This window comes from Myotis brandtii, unplaced genomic scaffold (assembly GCF_000412655.1).
Source record: "Myotis brandtii unplaced genomic scaffold, ASM41265v1 scaffold326, whole genome shotgun sequence".
Taxonomy (NCBI): Eukaryota; Metazoa; Chordata; class Mammalia; order Chiroptera; family Vespertilionidae; genus Myotis; species Myotis brandtii.
Window position 1 is genome coordinate 3,936,063 of NW_005362534.1, and position 20,233 is coordinate 3,956,295.

At 39.1% G+C, this 20,233-nt stretch overlaps 1 protein-coding gene across 1 annotated transcript in view; it reads left to right on the forward strand.

Moving 5' to 3' along the window:
* The window catches only part of DDX53 (DEAD (Asp-Glu-Ala-Asp) box polypeptide 53), a 25,560-nt gene extending 5,583 nt beyond the window's left edge, over nucleotides 1–19,977 (forward strand). The window contains exon 2 of the mRNA XM_005870982.1: nucleotides 18,204–19,977. Within this exon, the coding sequence (XP_005871044.1) occupies nucleotides 18,204–19,977 (1,774 nt within the window). The remainder of the gene's footprint in view (nucleotides 1–18,203) is intronic.
* Nucleotides 19,978–20,233: the final 256 nt, after the last annotated feature.

The window sequence follows — 20,233 nt, forward strand, 5'->3', positions numbered from 1 at the left end:
AACACAATTTTAAAGGTAATATAAAAGAAAGTTCAACTGCCTATTTAATTATACCTAAAGTAATTAACCTACTGCTTTTGTAATAAGTCAGAATGTATCCGTAGAGTAATTCAAAGAGATAATTGTTCACTATCAAAGAAAAGCTCCTGTCTTGGGGGGAAAAGAATTGAAAAAAATGAAGATGTTTATTACAGAAAGATAATATTTGGTTCTCTTAGATGGCTAACTGGTAGCATCTAATGATTAAAAATTGAGTTTTTAAATATGCTGCATGATATTAGCCACAATATGAGAGAGAAATAGGCGGACATATTTAACCTGGGAGACTTTATAATAACTTCTGAGGATGTTTACACCATATGTTCTACTTGCAAAAGGCATAGGCCTAATGAAATGGTAAAGCTGGGAGCCTGGGAGGTACCAAACTTCCAAAGCCCTTTGGCCACCTCCAGTGAACTAGACAAGTGCCTCCCTGAAATGGGATATGAAAAGATTCTGATAATTGTCTGTTTATTTTCAGAGTATAGAGGATTTTTCTTACTGGAGAGTTATGGCTCTCTCTCTCTCTCTCTCTCTCTCTCTCTCACACACACACACACACACACACACACCACACACACAACACAATTACTCAATTTTGTTTTTCAACCCTGGGGAACTCCAACTTGAGTCTAGTGACAGTCATTTTATTGACATTGTTGTTAAGGAATTATGAAAAGTTCTACCTTTTACCTATAAACTTCATTGTGCCCATCTTCAGTCTTCAGAAAAAGTAGAACCAGGCTAGATAAAAACATATATAATTTGCCCCAGCTGGTGTGGCTCAGTGGTTGAGCTTCGATCTATGAACCAGGTTTGATTCCTGGTCAGGGCTGCAATCTCCAGTAGGGAGCATGCAGGAGGTAATCAGTGATTCTCATCATTGCTGTTTCTATCTCTCTCTCCTTCTCCTTTCCTCTCTGAAATCAATAAACCATATATATATTTTTTTAAAAAAACAATTTTATAAAATAGATACTTTCTAATACTTTAAAAATATGATTTACTTATCACTTTACCTGTATTATGTTATACTATACACATAAACACACACACTCACTCTCCTGTAGCCCCTTATACCCAATATATAATTCCTTTCCCAAACTCCTACACGTACATATACACACACCAAGCACATACACAAACACACACACAAATATGCTCACAGGCACATACACTCAGTCCTCCCTTAACTGCACTGACAAACTCACGTAGAAGCACTCACCCCCACCCATCACAAACCCAACACACACACACACACACACACACACACACACACACACACACACACATTCTAATACACACATACTTACCCCTCCCCAATGAAACCCCTACACAGAAACACACATACTAGTATATGCTTACTCACTCACTCTAACATGTCCTCATCAAACATTTACACATATAGACATATTCTCATACACCCTCCTCACAACCAAGCACCCCACACAACCTTATACATACATGCTTACATATACAACTCTTTCCCTACCCATCTCTACCACCACACAGATGCTCATGTTCACATATAGATTCACCCTTCCACATCCCCACCCCTATGCAACTACATAATCTCTCACATGCAAATACTTATTTCTACTAACCTCAGCATGACACACATCCACATGTTCACACCCACACATATATTCACTCCTTCTCAACACCAGTCCAACATACACACAATAAAGACTCATACCCCCGCTAAACACATACCAACACACCATCCTTACCACCATCCCTACATATACACAAACACACATAACACTCACCCCTCCCAAGGTCCTCATCACAAGCACACCTTAGATGCAGGGATAGAAACAGTACCAATATGTGCTGCTAATAACCTCATGGTTATCTCCGAATGGTTCCTCCCTCAGAGCAGTAGTGTATGAAATGGAGTTCTCCTACTGCCTGCCCTGAATTTCTGAGAGAGAGAATATGTTCTAGCATGTGCCTCTTTCTAAAGAACTCCCAGCAGAAATCACTGCCCCTCATTTTCTTGTCACAAAATCAATCATTTGTCCTGGCTACACTAAGTCTGCCATTTAGTCATTTCATGCCCAATCCTGTGTGGGCTACAGTAGCATGAATTTTATTTTTCTAGAAAAAGGTAACGAGAGAAAATGTGGCATTCATTTCCATCCCCAGGATCAGAGAACTCGAGAGCTCTAACTTCATCTTGTCAGTTGCTCGATGCGCAGTGCACCATGGGATTCTCTGTGGTCACCCTATGGGTCCTGGGAGGACGTGTGGCAGAGAAATGGGGACGGTTCTCCTGAGTCATTTCTCATCTCACTGGAATGACAGGCCCTGCAAACCCACAAAGCTTGTCCTGGGAAGGCAGACACACACTGTGGGTTATTAATTCCTTCTCTCCCAGCCCCTACCTGGCTTCCCTCTCCCCTGGGCTGGTTTGTGATGTGGGGGCTGGGACTCTGCAGTCCACATTTCTGCTTTGCTGGCTGGAGCCCTATTAGCCTCTAGAAGGGACTGCAGGGCTGGAGGAAGGAGGAGGGACTTGCTCCTTCCTGTCTCTTTCTATGAGGATTTGTCCACCAACACTTCACCGCAGTGGCAGTGCCATCCCGTGACAGCAGCTCAATGCAGATTGCAGATTTTTCAATCCTGTACAACCCCTTCATTACTCTCCCCTCAGAAACACCAGAACCAGGCATCCTCATAGGTCTGTGTTTACCTCCATGGACACCCTCCTCTGAGGTGTTAAGTTTTCAGAATTCCAACCTCTTTTTTTTTCTTTCCCTAGCCCCAGAGGTGGATGCTGTTTCCTGCAGTTTCCATCCACTTCTCTGATTGCTCAGTGTTTTCTTTTTCACTGTTTAATGTCTTCGTTAACAATGTTAAACCTCGTTAACAATTCTTTGTACAGAATGAAAGTTCAACAGGTAACATCATTTTGTTCAATGTCATTTCATTATAATGTTGATGAGATGCAGTAGGAACTTAACTCTTGTTGATATCAATTAGCCAGTGGTAAAACTGGTTTTTCTTATATGCCATTTCACTTAAAGTTGCAGAACTTATCGACAATGTTAAGTGAGAACTTAGATTATTGGTAAGGTTTCTGCCACCTCACTGGACCCTGACTGATACATAATCTCGAGAGCACTCAGCCTTTACCATACAACAGGTTTTCGGAAAACAGCTAAACCATCCAACTGCTACCAAATCCCACTGAGCACTCAAACAGGTGAATTTCCCTTTTTCTCACCAAAGCCAACATCCTCCACAAAGTCATGAGACTTTAGCATCCGGTGATGTACAAAAAATGCAAAATGATGTGTATAATTCTGGGACTTTGTGCCAGCCAGTCCCTACCTGATACTCCCATGCCCACAGCAGACAACCTGTCTTCAATAAGGACATGCTGAATGGTGGTACTCGGAGCCTCCTGGAGCTGAGGCTGTCCCCTACCTCCTACTGACATACCCATTCCCTGTTCCCGAGCTTCATCTCCAGTACTGGGTTGCCTCCACCTCGGCTTAGGGCCCCAATCCCCTTGCCGGCTTCCTTTCTTGGAGAGCTGGAGCTTGGTCCTTCCACTTGTTCAGGCTCTGCTTCAATCTCAATCAACTCCCCTGGAAAGCAAGTTGCAACCCCGAGATTCCTGCTGTCAAAACTCCACCCACTGCCTGAGTCCTCTGGATGCAATGGTAGTCCAACTCTTCACATAAATGTGCTAAAGCCTGAGACATTGAAGACACTGATCCTCCAGCTGGGTCAATCCTTCCAGGGCCCTCAGGTCTCTGCTTATGCCCCTGACTTTCCCTGCTCAAAGCTAGAGTCCCGGCAAGTCTGCCAACTAGAGACACACAGTTTATGACAATACATTCTCTTGCTCAGTTTCCCCTTTAAACCAAAGACTCTATTAAGAGGCACTGAAACCTGCAATGTGTGGCCATGGAAAAATCATCCAGGTATGGTCCATGTTGTTTCAAGGTTATTTCCAGGGAATATGTTATGACTCTCTAGCAAGATTTTAACAGAGTGGACTGGGGCCTGGAGGACTCTAGGCATGAGCAAACATTGAATGAGGAGACATTGCCCCAGGAATAGACCCACTCCCAAGCAAAACCTTACTGATAACTGAGAAACAATACTCAGATCACACAAAGGATGTGATCAACAGTGCTCTTCAACCCATACTTCTCAGTTCCAAGAGAGAGCCAATACTATGATCATCTCACCTTCCTCCCAATGTCCCCAAAGCCCTTGAGGACAGGGCTTGGAATGCACACTAACATCTGCCTCACATTTCTTTTTTGTTTTCTTATAATCTAATGTGTCATGCCACCTGTTCTGGACTTTTCTGGATCACAGCCATGCCCATGTATTTGCATATTGTCTGTATCTGCTTTCTCACTAATAGGCCAGAGTTAAGTAGTCACCACAGAGACCGTGTGACCCTCAAAGCCAAACATAATCACTATCTGGCTTTGATAGAAAAAAAGTCTGCTGGCTCCTATTTATAATCACTTTGGGATACATATTAACTATGTGAGGCGATGAATGTGTTAACTAACTTGATTGTGGTAATCATTTCACAATCTATACGTACGTCAAATCATCAGATTGCATGCCTTAAATATATATATATATCATTTTACCTCAATAAAGCTGGGGTGTGGGGGGAACAGGAATTACTTAATTAATGTCACTAAAGATCTATTGTTATCTATTTTAGGTTCATGGTGAAGGATGTATAAAGCCAAAGCCTTAACAACAGCTGATCACACCGGAAGTCCTAAAAATTAATTACTTGTCATTATTATTTCCTAGCAATCAGAGATTGCACTACATATACACTGCTAGAGTACTGTTAAGAACTCTAACGTGTGTTATTTCTTATACTCTTCACAGTCAGAACACATACTAGTTATTTTATTTTTACAGATGGGGAAATGTACTCAGAGAAGTTAAGTAACTTGAACAAGTTTAAAGAGCCAATCATTGGTAAAAGCAGGATACAACTCATAAGGTAATCCATTATAGAAGTTTTCTGAAATCCTAATATGCATAGAAATGATCTGGTGGAGCTTATTAAAATGCAGATTCTGACTCAGCATGACTGGCATAGAGCCCAAGATTGTGTGTTTTTAACAAGTTCCCAGGTGATGTTGCTGGTTTTCAGGCCATACTGAATAGCAAGGCAGTATATCGTACTGCACTGTGTTGAACAGATTTAACAGGAAAACATTCCATCTTTCTATCTAGATCAAAGCCTGAATAAAAAAATCAGTGACTTGCCATGGCCAGCTAGCTCAGTTAGTTGGAGCATCGTCCCGAACACCAAAAGGTTGTGGGTTCATTCCCAGTCAGGAAACATACCTAGGTTGTGGGTTTGATGGCAAGTCAATGAATCTCCATGTTGACGATGAGTGAAAAAAGCAATGCCAAGAACATATTTGCTAATACATCTAATAAGGGGCTAATATCCAAAATTTATAAGGAAGTTATAAAACTCAGCATCAAAAAAAAACAACAACAAGCAATCCAATTAAAAAATGGGCAAAGGTCTGCCTGGGTAGCTCAGTTGGTTAGAGTGTTGTCCCAATATACCAAGGTTGTGGGTTTGATTCCCAGTCAGGGCACATACAAGAATCAACCAATGTATGCATAAATAAGTTGAACAACAAATAGATGTTTCTCTCTCTCTTCTTTCCTCTCTCTCTCTCTCTCTCTCTCTCTCTCTCTCTCTCTCTCTCCCCCCTTTCCTCTCCCTCTAAAATCAATTAAAAAAAAACATATCCTCAGATGAGGATAAAAAAAATCAGTGACCAGAGTTGGAAGGGACAATTTAATAATAGGAGCAGTAAAAATAGTTGAATTTACTAACATGTTATTATGTGTGCTTGATATGAATTGTCTCCTTTTATCCTCACAACCACCTGAGGAGATAAATATAATTTTAACTGCATTTTACAACAAAAGAAACTGAGGCACAGAGCAGTTAGGTAACTTACCCAATGTTATACAAATGATAAGTATAAATGTTGAAATTCAACTTTCAACCTATATAATACAGTCTCTGTTCATAATCATTACTCTAGTGCACCTTATTGCATGTGTTCTGTTACATAACAGTGATGATTGCTGGCCCCATCTGTGAGTGGGTGTCCGCCTCTGTCTTTGCCAGACACTCCCACCTGCACTCGCTAAAAGCTGGCTCCTCCACAAGGCCTGATCATGGCATGACATTTATTAGTAACATTGGCCCACTATCCAATGGGCTGGAATCAGCGTTGCTCTCATTGACATAATATCAAGTGTAGCATATGGGCTCTACCTCACATAAGCTCCGCCTCATGTTGAAACAGTCTATACAACAAGCTCCCATATTGTTCCCTTCTGTCCAACTCTCCAGTGTTACATTGGCAACAAAATCCTACCCTGAATCATACCCTTCTTGGGTGGGTTCCTGACACCTCACCAATTACTTGTTCCTGAGAGTTGAATAATCCCAAAGACTCCCTGACTCTGACTGCCAAGTCGTCTGGAACCACAATAGCCTCTCATACCAAACATCTTGTACTCACAGCTGTGCGAATTACAGCTTATAGGATTAGAATATCGTTATCTACCATGAAACTAGACCTTGTCTAAGATAAACATCTCTTTAGACTCTGCACATCAGAAAGGCTGGCTGTCTTTTGGAGTCATCCTCCATACCCAAGCCAGTTTCCCTCACCTCCATCTCCCTTTCTCTTACCTGCTCCCCCTCCCCACTGGCCCATCCCTGAGGACCTCAATCTGTCTGAGCTAGGACATGCAAGTCTCAAAATTTTTCCTAGGCTTTTAACTCGTGGCTGCCATCCATGAAACCTGTGCCATTCCAAGAAGAGAATATTCATATCAAAGTCAGACAGTGTAGAGAATACCACTTGATGATCTCCTTGAGTGATCTTTAAATAGCCACATACACATTAATTCATTTTCTGCCAGACTTCACTGGGGTTGCAATCTTTTTCAGCAAATTGAGACAGACTCCATAATGAGAACAAAACTAAATCAAACACCATTTCAGCAAAAAATGAAAAATCAAAAGCAATAATATTTCTGAAGTAATGGCTACATTGAAAAGAGTGAATGCCATCAAATTCATCTATTTTCCTGTCAAGTGCTATAATGAGACTGACCAAAAAACAAGTTGCCAAATTAATCCACCCTTAAAGACGGTTGCCTCTCTCCCATCAATTTTCTACTCCTATCATTTAGGAATATCAATAAACTCCCCAAGAGAAGCTTTGGGAGTTGTTAACACTGTTATTTGTGTTTCTCTTTCCCTACAACGATTCTTACTAAAGACTTAAGTCACCTGCTATCTCCCTCAGTAGTAATGCACACTGCAAAGAACTGAACATAAGCCCTTGCCCCAAATCCTCCATTTGAATAGTTTTATCAACTACAAGCAGTGTCAGAGCCCCCAAGGAAGGCATTACAAACTTCTGTCGCACCGGATTGCCTTTTTTATCCCAGATTATCACCACTGAATATGTTTATTGGGAATGGTTTCCGTTTCTTACCTTCCTCATGTTTCCCAAGCCTATTGTTAATCGCTCTTGAGTGTAGTCAGGAAATCTGTTTGAGTTTGCTTCATGGAACTCAAGAGTTAGCTGTGTGACCTTGGAAAAAATAACAAAATATTTGTGCCTTGGTTTTCTCATTTGTAAACTGTGTTGCTTTTAGAGGGGGAAATTGGGTGATGAAATTAAATACCATGTAAGGAGGCAAAGTACTTAGAAACTTAAGAGTCATAGAGTTCCATGTATTATTTATTTTTACAATTGATTGAGATATACTTCACATACCATGCAATTAATGCATTTAAAGGTAACAGTCAATGGTTTTTAGTATATTTACAGTTTTGAAACAATCACCACCATTTAATTTAAGAACATTTACCCAAAAAGAAACTCTATAGCTGTCACTACCCATTACTCCTCCCACTTTATTCCCAAGTCTGCTTCACTTCCCACTCCCATCCTCAGCCCTAGGAAACCATTAATCTACTTTCTCTGTGTATATTTGCCTATTTTGGACATTTCATATACATGGAATAATAAAATAGTGGTCTTTTGTGATTGGCTTCTTTAACTTCATATGATGTGTTCAAGGATGATCTATGTTATAGCATTTATCAATACTTCATGCCTTTCTATTGCTGAATCACAGTCCATTTCATGGATATAACACATTTTATTTATCCATTCATCAACTGATGGAAATTTAGGTTATTTTCACTTTTTGACTACTATTGTTACTGCTATTGTTTACCTCTATGTACAAGTCTTTGTGTGAATACATTTTTATTTCTCTTGGGTATATTCCTAAGAATGGAATTGCTAAGTCATATGGTAACTTTATTTACGTATTTATTTCTATAGTAACTTTATGTTTAACCTTTTGAAAATCTGTCAAAATGTTTTCCAAGGGACTGCACTAATAATACAGTCCTACCAACAATGTACAATAATTTAAATTTCTCTGTCATACCCTCACCAACACTTATTGTCTGCCTTTTTTATTATAGCCATCCTAGTTGATATGAAATAGTATCTCATTGTGAGGTATTTTCATTATGCTTAAAACTGATAATTTTGAGCATGCTTTTTTTCCTGTGGATTAGTTAAATTTTTTTAGAATTCATTTTAATTTACCTTTAGTGCTTTTGAGTGCATTATTTATATGGCTTTTTAGTGGTTGCTCCAGGCATCACATTATATAACCATAACTTATCATAGTCTACTGGTATCATTATTATACAGTTTGATGAAATACAGATACTTTACCTTTTTATGTCCCTTTTCCCTTCCCCAATTATAATTGTTTTAACTATTACCTTTCACTATTTAAAACCAGATCAGACATTGTTATAATTTTGCTTCAATTGTCAAACACAATTTAGAAAAGTCAAGAAGAGAAGGATACTCTGTTATATTTACCCATATTTTGCTTATTGTTTTCTTTCCTCTTTTCTGATATTGCAAAGTTCCTTCTTTTTTCATTCCCTTTCTATTTATAGAATATTCTTGAGTTATTGTTTTAGGTTAGGTCTGCCAGCAATAAATTCTCATTTTCCTTCATTTGACAATATCTTGATCTTATCTTCATTTCTGAGGGTATTTTCTCAGGATACGGAATTCTGGTTGATCATATTTTTTATGCAGCATTTGAAAAATATTATGCTACTTCCTTCTGGCATCCATGATTTCTCATGAGAAATCTGCTAAAATTTGAACTGGCATTCTCCTATACGTAATGTGTAATTTTTCTCTATTTGCTTTCAAGTGTTTTTCATTGTCTTCATAATACAGAAGTTTGATTATGATATGTCTTGGCATGGATTTATTTCGGTTTATTGTGTTTGGGGTTTACTAATTTTCTTGAAGCTGTAGGCTTACACCTCTCATGAATTTGGGAAATTTTCAGTCCTTATTTTGAATGTTTGTTCATATTCATCTTCTTTCTCCTCTTTTGGAACCCTAATGACATGAATATTAGAGTTTTTATTATTATCTACAGATCCCGCAGGCTGTTATATTTTTTAGTCTATTTTCTCTCTGTTGTTAATATTTGTTAATTTCTAATGTCCCATCTTCAAGTTCACTGCTTCATTCCTCTCTCATCTCCATTCTTTCACTGAGCCCATGCAGGGAGATTATTTTATTATATTTCTCAGTTCTAAAATTTCTACTTGGTTCTACTTTATATCTTCTACTTCTTGCTAACACTTTCTGTCTCATTTGTTTCTAGTATGTGCATAATTGATCACTGACACCTTTTTTTTTTTTACAATCCTTGCCTTTAAATCCTTTTCAGATAACTCCACTATCTGTTTTTTTTTATCAGTGTTATAACCTATTAATTTCTTTCTCATTATTCCTGAATCTTGGTATGATGAGTGATTTTCAATTCTATCTTAGATATTTTTTATATTTTAGACTTTGAATATTATTTAAATCTATTTCAGGTCTCCACTGACCCTATGCTTTGTGGGAAGTCAGGCCCTGCCTCATTACTGCCAGGCAAGTGTGGAAGTCCAAGCTCCCCATCCAAACCTAACATACACTGTGGAGAAGTAAGGTATGCCTCGTTACTGCTAGGTGAGGACAGAAGTCCAGACTCCCCTTATGGTTGCTACTGACATGATAGAGGGGATGTGGAGAGGGCACCTCATTACCTCTGGGTAGTGTTGAAAATAGATTCTTAGAGACTTGGGCTCCTTGGACACCACCCCAGTGGGGCGAGATAGAGATATCTCATTACCAACGGATGAGAGTGGAAATATAGGCTCCACATTTGGCTTTTGCTGATAGGGCCAGGAAAGGTGCACTGGATTTTGTTTGTTTGTTTGTTTGTCTGTTTGTTTTCTGTAATGTGTGAGTAGGGTAGTTATTATCAACAAGTTTTCTTTCGTGCAAGGCTGATCCTTTCCTAGCCTATGGCTTAAAATAACAGGTTTTCATTATATCCTAGTTCTGCTCTAAAGGATGAATACCTTTGCCCTAACTGGTTTGGCTCAATGGATGGATCGTCGGCCTGCGGACTGAAAGGTCCCATGTTCGATTCCAGTTGGGGGCATGTACCTTGGTTGCAGGCACATCCCCAGTAGGGGGTGTGCAGGAGGCAGCTGATCAATGTTTCTCTCTCTTCGATGTTTCTAACTCTCTATCTCTCTCCCTTCCTCTCTGTAAAAAATCAATAAAATATATATTTTTTAAAAAGGATGAATACCCTTTATCATAAATTTCTGTGGCCCGTGACTCCACACTGTGGAAGGCTCTTCCTTGTTCTCTATCTTCCATGGCCACATTTGAAGTGGTACTAAGAAGTAAGCCCTCCTTGGAGACTACAATTTTCACAACCCATTTCTTGCTGGTACATCTTCCCAACAAATGGTGCTGAGACAACTGGATATCTGCATGCTAAAGAATGAATTTGGACATCCACCCTACAGAGGATACAAAAATTAACTCAAAATGGATCTTAGATATACAGTAGTGCCCCTTCTCTGTGGGATATACATTCCAAGACACACACCCCCCTCCTTGAATGCCTGAAACCACAGATAGTGCTGAACACTATATATACTATGTTTCTTCCCTGTACATACATACCTATGATAAAGTTTAATTTCCAACTTGGGCACAGTAAGATATTAACAACAACAACAAAAAGAACAGGTTTTTATTAGGGCTTTGCTTTTGGCCATGCCTGTGGGTACTTCTGAGTTGTAAGCTTCTCCAGCACCCAATCCTGGATAATGTAAGGGAGGCAAAAAAGGAAACCCAGATACCTCACCATTTTGTCATTCCTCAAGTTCCAAAGTCCTTCGCTGGTCTGCCTTCTCTGCAGGTTTTACGGTCTCCTTGTTTGCTTTAGATATGGAATAAATAAGCAGGAGGAATAGGGGGAAATTTGCCTACACCATCCTGTCCTGAATTAGAAATCTCCCCTTTTCGCTTCTTTTAAATAATAATTATTATTTTCTTTATTTTATTTTTCCATCACTATTTATCTCCCCTATACCCTCTTCCACCTCTACTCACTACTCACCTCCAAAATCACCATGCATTTGTCTGTGTCCGTGAGTTCTTTCTCTTTTCACTTAAAAAAAAGAAATGTGTCCACTGAGAATTTAAAATTACATCATGCTTCTATTGGACAGAGCTTCTGTAGACCTTAGATTTCTCACTTGCAAATGAGAGGGTTAAGAATAGATGCTCTCCAGTCTGTCCTTTCCATCTCTATAATCCCATGATTCTAAGGATTATTGTTTGGCTCCTGTATATAATGCAAATGATGTAGATAATACCGTTGTTCTTTCCACTTACCTACATTGTAGCTATCAGAAATGAAATAGTCCTGAAAAGCCCTTCAAATGCCTCAAAATAGAGCCATGGGATAATTGAAGGTTATTATTTTTAAATAAATGCCAATATGTTAAAATTTCCATAGGAAGTAGCTGGTAAGCAAGAATTTCTCCAAAGGAGCTTATTGCAGGTGCTAATCAGCTCACAATATTTTTTTACTATTTGTGCTGAAAGGAGAATTAATTACTTCAATAGCTTTACTTCTTCATATACCTAAATAATGCATCTCCCACTCTGTGAAGAATAAACTAAATTTGATAGAGAAAGGTTTAATGGGTAGCTAAAAATAGCACTGTAATCTCCTTGAAAGAACTCCCAGTACTCCCTCCCCCTCCTTCTAGAAAGACTTTCCTTTTCTGAAACTATTAATGAATGGTTCTTGTTTCCTTGTGATTCTCTCCCTCATCCTATCCTCCCACATATTTGGGGTTTTTTTTCCATCCACATATTTTGAAAGACTATTAGAGTTCATTTTCTTCCAATATTCATGATAATTAATCTTGAAATCCATTGGCTCCTTCACAGAACAATCCTAGTAACTTGGCCATGAAATCCTGATTTACTAGAAGCCTTGTTTAAAAATTAAGACAGTGCCTTTCAGCTTTTGGTACAAGATGTAAAGTTCTGTCCCCATTATACAAAGTTCCCCAGTAATTCAGTTGTCTCATCCCAATTGCTTCCCTTGTAATATGTGTTCCTCTGTTATTCAACAAAAAAAGGCCCTCCTGAAAGTCATTGGTGATTTCCTTCTTCCAAATTCAGTATTCTACTTACCAGGCCTTCTCAACATGTTATTTACCCTTATTTCATATTAGAACACTTTCTTCTGATTCTATTAAATATGTCTTGTTGCCAAAACCGGTTTGGCTCAGTGGATAGAGCGTCGGCCTGCGGACTGAAGGGTCCCAGGTTCGATTCCAGTCGGGGGCATGTGCCTGGGTTGCGGGCACATCCCCGGTGGGAGATGTGCAGGAGGCAGCTGATCGATGTTTCTCTCTCATCGATGTTTCTGACTCTCTATCTCTCTCCCTTCCTCTCTGTAAAAAATCAATAAAATATATTTTAAAAAAAATAATAATAAATATGTCTTGTTTCTTCACTTGGTTCCCTGTCCTTCTCTTCTCACTATCTAATAATATGAATTTACTAATCCTGTAAGCTATTCTTCAACCTGTCTTTTGGTATTCTACTTCTTGGAAAGAATATCCATTCTCAGTTTCAACTATAGCTTCTATGCTGATTATGTTCATATCTCTACTCCTTATCTCCTCATCTGAACTATAGTCCAAAATCTCCAGTCTTACTTAACATTTCCATTGGCACCACACCACAAACTGGAAATGTCTGAAACCAAACACTTCTTGCCTTCTCAATGACTTCCAGTCCAATTTTTTTTTGTAAAATGGCTCCGAGATTCTTTGCTTCAATGACTCTCTAATTCATAAACTTAAGTTATCTCTGATTTAACACTTCTTTAATTCCATCTCTATAATCAGGCACCAAATCCAGCATGTTTTCCTCTACAAACAGGAGTGGAAAGAAGTGGGAAAGGCCAGGGAGCTGATTGATTAAACTTGTGTTTAAATTCAGCTTACTTATTTACTACTAGCTCTAGAGGGAGGGGGGCGTCCCTCAGCCCAGCCTGCTCCCTCTCGCAGTCCAGGACCCCTTGGGGGATGTCCACCTGCCGGCTTAGGCCCTAAGCTGGCAGTCAGACATCCCTCTCACAGCCCGGGGCTCTCGCAGTCCAGGACCCCTCACTCCTTACTGCCCACCTGCAGCGGAGGTGGGAGAGGCTCCTGCCACCGCCACTGCACTCGCCAGCCGTGAGCCCAGCTTCTGGCTGAGCAGCACGCCCTCTGTGGGAGCACACTGACCACCACCAGGGGCCTCCTGCACTGAGTGTCTGCCCCCTGGTGGTCAGTGCATGTCATAGTGACTGGTCGTTCAGCTGTTCGGTCAATTTGCATATTAAGGTTTTAATATATAGGAGGATAGCTTTGCATGAACTTGGATATATTATGTAACATCTATGAGTTTCAGTGTTCTCACATGAAGAAGAAAAATACATGGAGTTGCTGTGATGATTAAATGAGATACATAAATGAAATAATTTGATAATTGCATTTTAAATGTATGTATTTTTTAAATTTATTGTTAAAAATATTACAGATGTCCCACCTTTACCCACCTCCACCCATCCCCCTCTGGCCATCACCACACTGTTGCCTGTGTCCATGGGCTATGCATCTGCATATGTTCTTTGGCTAATCTCTTCCACTTTTTTCATCCACTCCTCCCCTCCCACTCCCCTCTGACCTCTGTCAGTCTGTTCCATATATCCATGCCTCTGGTTCGATTTTGTTTGTCAGTTTACATTGTTTATTAGATTCCACATATAAGTGAGATCATATCCTATTTGTCTTTCTGTGTCTGGCTTATTTTGCTTAGCATAATAAACTCCAAGTCCATCGATGCTGTCCCAAAGGGTAAGAGTTCCTTCTTTTACACAGCTGCATAGTATTCCATTATGTAAATGTACCACAGATTTTTTATCCACTCATCCACTGATGGGCACTTGGACTGTTTTCAGATCTTGGTTATTATAAATAACATTGCAATGAACATAGTGCTGCATATATTCTTTCTGATTGGTGTTTCAGCATTCTTAAAATATATTCCCAGGATTGGGATCACTGGGTCAAAAGGCAGTTCCATTTTTAATTTTTTAAGGAAACTCCATACTATTTTCCACAGTGGCTGCACCAGTCTGCATTCCCACCAACAGTGCACAAGGGTTGCCTTTTCTCCAAATCCTTGCCAGTACTTATTGTTTGATGATTTATTGATGGTAGCCATTCTGACAGGTGTGCAGTGGTACCTCATTATGGTTTTAATTGGAATCTTTCTGATGATTAGTGATGTTGAATATCTTTCATATCCTCTTTTTGGTCTATTCAGGTCCTTTGGCCATTTTTAAGTGTATTGTTTATCTTCCTGGTGTTGAGTTGTGTAAGTCCTTTACATATTTTGGAAATTAACCCCTTATCAGATGCCTCATTGGCAAATACGTTCTCTTATTCAGTGGGTTCCCTTTTCATTTTGTTGATGGTTTCCTTTGCTGTGCAGAAGCTTTTTAGTTTGATACAGTCCCATTTGTTTCTTTTTTCCTTTGTTTCTCTTGCCCTAGGAGACATATCAGCAAAAATATTGCTCCAAGATATATCTGAGATTATACTGCCTATGGTTTCTTCTAGGGTTTTTATGGTTTTGCGACTTATATTTAAGTCTTTTATTCGTTTTGAATGTATTCTTGTGTATATAGTAGGACTAAGAAAATGTTCGTTGCTACTTGGCTCCCTTCTCTTCCTAGCTGTTACTTTCTCTGAATTACCACTGCCATGGTGTTCAAATCTCTCAGTCTAATGTACTTAAAATACCACAAACACAGCCCCCATCCTATACCTCACTGCATCCTGCTTTCTTCCTATGGACCTGCTTCCTTAATTAATACCAACAGTGTCATTTGACTTCTTCACTCTAAGTTCACTCCCTTTCTTTGGCAAATTTAAATGCAATTTCTTTGATTGTCTTTATGGTTCCTGACAGTTCCCTTTTCCTTTCCCCTGACCTAAACTATCTTTCTCCAGTTCCCCTTTTCTCTATAACCTGCATCATTTATCCCAGTCCTTCAGGCTGTCTTCATCTGTTTCCCAAGGTCACATTGGTTTCTTACCCTGAAACTTCAACATCCTCTTATCTCTAATTTCAGACCTCCTAGTGACAGATCAAACCTATATCCCTCCAGCCTCCCAGACTTCACTCTAGCCCTTCTTGCCTGCCATCATCATTAATATCTAAATTGTATGCAATTACTAATGTGCTAGATGAGTGCTTATAATGCCTTTGATTTCACTTACCAGTAATATTTCAAAACCTAATCTGGCTACTGGTATTTGTTTTACTTTTTCTGTTCTAGTAAAGATCTTTAAAAACCATTTAAAATCCTCATTTCATTTTTAAAAGGATATTTTACAAAAATAGAAGAGCACGACGTTAGAATAAAATAATTTAAGTTGAATAAATTTATTTTTTAAAAAACCTTTTATTATCCTTATTCTTTTTATTTTGGTGTAGACTAGAGGAAACTCTCAGAGAAATTCTTAGACAGTCATTTGGGGACCTCCATAATTGTCTCTATATAACTATTGTTTCTATAACATGGGTAATTGGGACTTAAAGAGTTCTTACTATGAACCAAGTAGTGTAACTGTGAGTTTGTGTCTGTGTGTATGAGAGGTATTACTATGTCAGTCTACAGATAGCAGCGCCAAGGCATAAGAAGCTCAAAACTTGCTCCAAATAAAACCACAACCCAAGTGTAAATTGGGAAATTACATGAGAAATTACATCAGACATACCTAATTGGAAGGATATTCTACAAAATACCTGACCATTACTCCTCAAAACTGACAAGGCCATGAAAAATAAGGAAAGGCTGAAAAACTGTCACAAATCATGCATGACCACTAAAGGCAATGCGATGTCCAAGACTAGATCCTGAAACAGGAAAAATACATTAACATAAAACTGGTGGTATGAAGTCTGGAAATTAGTTAATTTAATACACCAGTGTGTGTTTCTTATATTGGACAAATGTGCCATAGTAGTGTGAGATAAGATTAGAGGAAACAAACTTGTTCAAGAGAATATGGGAACCCCTTGTACTATCTGGGTAACTTTTCCATAAGTCTAAAATTCTTCCACACAAAAAGTTTAAAATATCGAGTAGAGAGGTTCTACTGGCAAATTCATTTGGAAACTTTGGAGTAAATAATGCCCAATTGAGTTTCTCAATTCCTGTAATTATCAGAGTTTTCTGAGATACCTAATATGCATTGTGACTATAAGAGACATAGGATGTTATATTTACCAACATATTTGGCCAGCTACCTATTCTTTCTTTAGAAAGTACTTTTCCAGAAAAATGCTGACATGGAGAAAGTTTTTCCCAGTGTTGCACCGACTTTTACCCAATATCTGATTGGGTTCAAATTTTAATCGGCAACTTTTGCTGAAGAGAGAAAAATTACATGAATATGTAACTGGCAAAAGACTTAAAACTAGAGGATACTATGATGAATGAGAGAGTCAGCATTAAGGTTATATTAATGGGCTGCTGCAATTGACCATAGGGTGACTATAAATGATAAATATATAGCCTACTTTTAGTTAAATAAAGAAATAAAAAATCAATCATGTAAGTACAGGATGAGGAAGAATGGACTCAAATGCCCATCATGTTCCAGTGAGGGGCTTTGTGTCTTGGCTTCATAGGTAGAATGAGTACAACTGTCATGCTCATTAATGAATACGTATAAAGTTAAGGCCATTTCTGCTGATTTGTGTAGTTCTATGTGCCATATCACAAAAGCTCCTCAATGAATCATTCCCAAAGGAGAAGGAACAGGATGATGTGCATCTTGGAAACCATGACATATCAAGAAATATTTTAGAAAACTAGGAATTTAACCCTGATGAACAGAAACCTTAAGAGGATTTGACACTGGTCCTTACATATACAAGGATACAAGGAGAATCAAACCTATTCTGTGTAACTTCAACTTTTGCTGAAGAGAGAAAAATGCCATGAACATGTAACTGGCAAAAGAAGTAGGATCTAAGGAAACAAACAAATCCACTATTTTTCCTCCTGTGTAAATAATTGATTTATTTTTTTAAAAGCACAACTATGTGGATAAGTTCATGACTTGCTTCAAATCTGCTCCCAAACGGAGCTAAAATTAGCATGAAGTGAGCAATGGAGGCACCTATGACAGCAATGCTGCGGAAACACTCACTCTCAAGGTCCTGTAAAGGCCTATAGGCTCAACCTCTGAGAGTGAGTGTCACTTTAAATTTTGCTTCAGAGATACCTGCTTACCTCACCCTAGTCCCAGGCCTGTGATTGGTCGGGCCATCCCTCTGTGACATCACATTAAATGTTTCCCTAGGTAACGGCTATATAACTACCTATCTACCAGTTATACTGAGCCTGAAGAGAAAGAGACCTCAGGCCACATCTCCCAACTGGAGGCAGGCTATAAGTCTGTACCAATTATACCATGTAGCAATGGCCTGGGCCCCAAAGCAGAAGTGGGCAGAGCCAAGCCTAAGGGATCCCAGGGCTGGCAGGGCCTACAGAGATGGCAGGGGAGGCAGAGGTGGCAGAGGCCGGGGCTGGGGCAGCTCCTCCAGCTACCTGGAGCCTAGGGCTCCTGGCCTCCGAGGCCCTCCTCTTGTTTTTAAGATAAAAAACAGTCTGATTGGTGCAGTGATTGGTCATGGAGGATCAAAAATAAGAGACATCCAGAGTACGACAAACACGAAAATACAGATCATACCGGTACAGGGTGATTCCGAAGCAGACGTAAACATTTTTGGCAGCAAGGATATGCAAGCAAAGGCCAAAGCAATTATAGAGACTATTGTTGAAAGACAAGGAAGCAACTACCAATATTCAGAATGCACTGTTAATAATGCTGCACCCCAACCAGCTGTTGCAAGAGACTCAACCACAGATAACACTGTTAGAGAAGTTCGACCATTGATAGACTGGGATCAAATTAGGGCAAGAATGACAGACTGGGAAACAAGAAGATGGGAAGACTTAGCACCAATTAAAAAAGACTTTTACATAGAATCCAAAGCAACAAGTTCTCTGTCTCAAATGCAGGCAGACTTTTGGAGGAAGGAACATTTTAATATAATTTGTGATGATTTGAAAGATGGTGAAAAACGGTCTATCCCCAACCCAACTATTAAATTTGAGGACGCTTTCCAGAATTATCCTGAATTAATGAAAAACATTCAAAAAGCAGGGTTTCAAAAGCCAATGCCAATTCAATCACAGGTGTGGCCAATTGTTCTACAAGGGATAGATGTTGTAGGAGTCTCCCAGACTGGAACAGGCAAAACTTTGTCTTATTTATTGCCTGGGCTTATTCACATCAATTCTCAACCAACACCCAGAGAACAGAGGAATGGTCCTGGCATGCTAGTCCTTACACCGACTAGAGAATTAGCTCTCCAGGTAGGAAATGAATGTTCTAAGTATGCATATAAAAATCTTAAAAGTATTTGTATATACGGTGGTGGAAATAGACAACAACAAATAAAAGACGTTGCCAAAGACATAGACATCATTATTGCAACTCCTGGGCGACTGCATGATCTGCAAATGAATAATTTTGTCAACCTTAGAAGCATAACCTACTTAGTCTTAGATGAAGCTGATAAGATGCTAGACATGGGATTTCAACCTCAGATAATGAAGATTTTATTAGATGTGCGTCCAGATCGGCAAATGATCATGACAAGTGCAACTTGGCCAGATACCATTCGTCGACTTTCACAAACTTATTTGAAAGAGCCTATGATCGTTTATGTTGGTACTCTGGATCTAGTTGCTGTAAATACAGTGAAGCAAAATATAATTGTTACCACAGAAGAAGAAAAACGATCTCTTATAAAAGAATTCCTACACAACCTGTCACCCAAAGACAAAGTCATTGTGTTTGTCAGTAGAAAAATTGTTGCTGATGACTTATCCAGCAATTTAAGCGTCCAAGGCCTATCTGTACAATCCTTGCATGGAAACAGAGAACAGAGTGAACGTGAGCAGGCATTAGATGACTTTAAAAGTGGAAATGTGAAAATACTGATTTCTACTGACTTAGCATCCCGAGGTCTTGATGTTGATGATATCACACATGTGTATAATTACGATTTCCCAAGGAACATTGAAGAATATGTACACAGAGTAGGGCGTACTGGAAGAGCAGGGAAGACTGGCATCTCCATTACCCTTATGACTAAAAATGATTGGAAGACTGCCCCTGAATTGATTAAAATTCTGGAAAGATCAAATCAAAGTATCCCAGAAGCTCTTGTAACAATGGCCAAAAAATGCAAGTTAGGTGAACAAAATAGAGACACAGGAAACAAATCAAAACTATTTCAACAAAAACCCAAGGACTTTCATTAAGATCTGCAGTGAAAAGTTGTGCCAGACTACCAGAAGATTCAAGATAAGTTAAAGATATGCAGTGTTCAAGATACTTATTGAAAAGCATTGGAAACATACTGATAGTTTGAAGACAACTGATTATTTAATAATACCACTAAGCTTTCTATATTGTGTGTAAACTCCTTAATAAAGCCAATTGTTTTGAAAATGATGGAGTGAGAGATTCTGTGGGGGGAAAATAGATATTATGTGTTGGTTAAAGTTTAGATTCTAT